Below are 2,114 nucleotides of genomic sequence, written 5' to 3'. Positions count from 1 at the left end.
GGTAGTATACAAAAGAGAGCTTTCGAATCTTTGTCCTCCATAGAGTTTATTATATTACTGGAGCGATTTACGTGGGACTTTTGGCTATATCTTACATTTCGCCGTAGGAAGGTTAAAAGATGATTTGAAACTATTATTAGTTTCCTCAGTGGATATCAACGAAGCATCATTTAATTCCCTAAGGATTGCATTTTTAACAGGCAATACCTAAAACATAAACACTCGATTATCATCTTTATCAGTTAAATCTTTCGGCCAAAGTGATGAAACATTGAAACACTAAGAAATTACTTATAGGAGTAGGATAAGTTTTAATTAAAGCATAAAATAGGATATTTATTTTTTAATATCTTCATGAAATTTAAACGTATAGTATGTTTCAAACACTGCTAATATAAAAAAATTACAAACACATTACAAAAGAAAAGAATTTATTTTATTTGAATATGATACATACATCGATATCTTCAGCCGACATTTTAAAGCGTGTTGGGAGTAATAAAAATGTAATCTTCAAATCGATACATATAAGTAATAAATGTATTTTTTTTTTTCAAAATGTATACAATAAAAATAAATCAAATGAAAATCTGAATTTATACAAATAAAAATTTAACCTTCAAATCAGTACATATAAGCATTTAATAAAAAACAAGCTTACAGTCAAAATCTGAATCTATACAAACATAAAATATATTCATAAGCTAATACATACAAAAATGGAAACAATTTTTAATAAAACAACGTAACATATCCATATGCATGATGTAATAAAAGTAATCTTTTAAATTTATTCAAGTAAAATTATATCTATAAAAATTAAAAATCTTGGCAAAATGGTCGGTATAGTGCGACAAATATTTAAATCGTAAGTGTGAATAATAATAAAGGTTTTGAACCCGATAAGCTAAACCTATTTTCGATTTAGGCAAAAAATAAGAAAACGTTTCTTAAAGATGCAGTTGTAGTTGAGAAATGTGCTATAATTGAAATGTGCTTTTGAACTGATCATTGAAATCATATTCACCTCTCATTCACTCACACAATCAAGTTTACGGGTTTTTATACCACGCCAGAGACCTCCATTCATAACATCCATTCATGGTGAATACATTTCAAAACCAATTATTATTTATCCATGCTGCTAAAGCTTCTGTTCGATACTGCATACATTTCTCTTTAGCATAATTATGCACGATGCAATGGCTTCCTCGCTCATCTAAAATGAGTGAATCAATTTTTGGACAGCCAGTCTTCCAAGTTCACTATTATACACATTATACACGTTCATTACAATCTTCTGATAATCTTCACAGAATCCAAGCAAAGATGACAAAGGGACACATAGGTTGAAGCACCCCTCAGCTGATGTTACATATAGCGTATCATTTTGTGGATAGCACCATCCCCAGTTATCTAAAAACTGGGAACCTCCCTTGAGCGAAACCAAATTTATCAGTGTTGAAGTAATTCCAGGATTTTTCACGCGATCACTTTCTACTCCTCTCAGTTTGTATCGTATTTCATCGAACAAGAATGCAAACATATTGTTAGTTAATTTTGATATCGTGGGAACTGCTGAAGCACCCTGCTTTAGAAATCTTCCTTCAACGTATAACAGACTTTGACTAGGTAGAGTATATAAATCTTGATGTTGCAGACTAATACGTATTTCATCTCCTGGCTGAAGATTCGTACATGAATAGGGATGATGAGAATGAAAAATCCCTTCAACTGAATTGTCAAAAGTTGCTGTTTCTTCCAAATTTAATATTTCCATGTTTATTACAAAACGTAATATCCCGCAGTTTGAAGAAATCTGATATTACTCACAGACAACGATCTGCACTGTGCTACGGCTTTAACTAGAATGTTACTTTTCCTCTCTGCAGCTGTACCTTTATATACTTTTTTAACGTCCAACCCCATTGATGTATAGTGACTAAATGACAATTTCTGTAGGTTAGTTCCCTTTATATAAGATCTAGCAGGAATAGTAAACAAAGCTGGCCGCAATTACTTGATCCAACTTTTTGAAATATTCTTCTATTCGCTGAAATCCGACAACCTTTCATATAGCGGACGAACTCAGTAGGTGGTTTTTCTCCACTACT

The 2,114-nt window shown here is 31.7% G+C and overlaps 1 protein-coding gene across 1 annotated transcript; it reads right to left on the bottom strand.

The window, feature by feature from the left end:
- Positions 1-1,219: 1,219 nt before the first annotated feature.
- LOC136797215 (uncharacterized) lies at positions 1,220-1,780 on the bottom strand. Its single transcript, XM_067053178.1, has one exon. The coding sequence runs from the start codon at positions 1,778-1,780 to the stop codon at positions 1,220-1,222; it is 561 nt and encodes a 186-aa protein (XP_066909279.1).
- Between the last annotated feature and the right edge of the window lie 334 nt (positions 1,781-2,114).

The sequence above is a fragment of the Halyomorpha halys genome, unplaced genomic scaffold (genome assembly GCF_000696795.3).
Source record: "Halyomorpha halys isolate HHAL.00 unplaced genomic scaffold, Hhal_1.1 Scaffold2085.1, whole genome shotgun sequence".
In the NCBI taxonomy this organism is placed as follows: domain Eukaryota; kingdom Metazoa; phylum Arthropoda; class Insecta; order Hemiptera; family Pentatomidae; genus Halyomorpha; species Halyomorpha halys.
This window is presented reverse-complemented; position numbering and strand designations above follow the sequence as displayed.

Excerpts from the sequence above, each read along its gene's own strand:
- LOC136797215 (XM_067053178.1), bottom strand. The coding sequence starts at position 1,780 with ATGGAAATATTAAATTTGGAAGAAACAGCAACTTTTGACAATTCAGTT.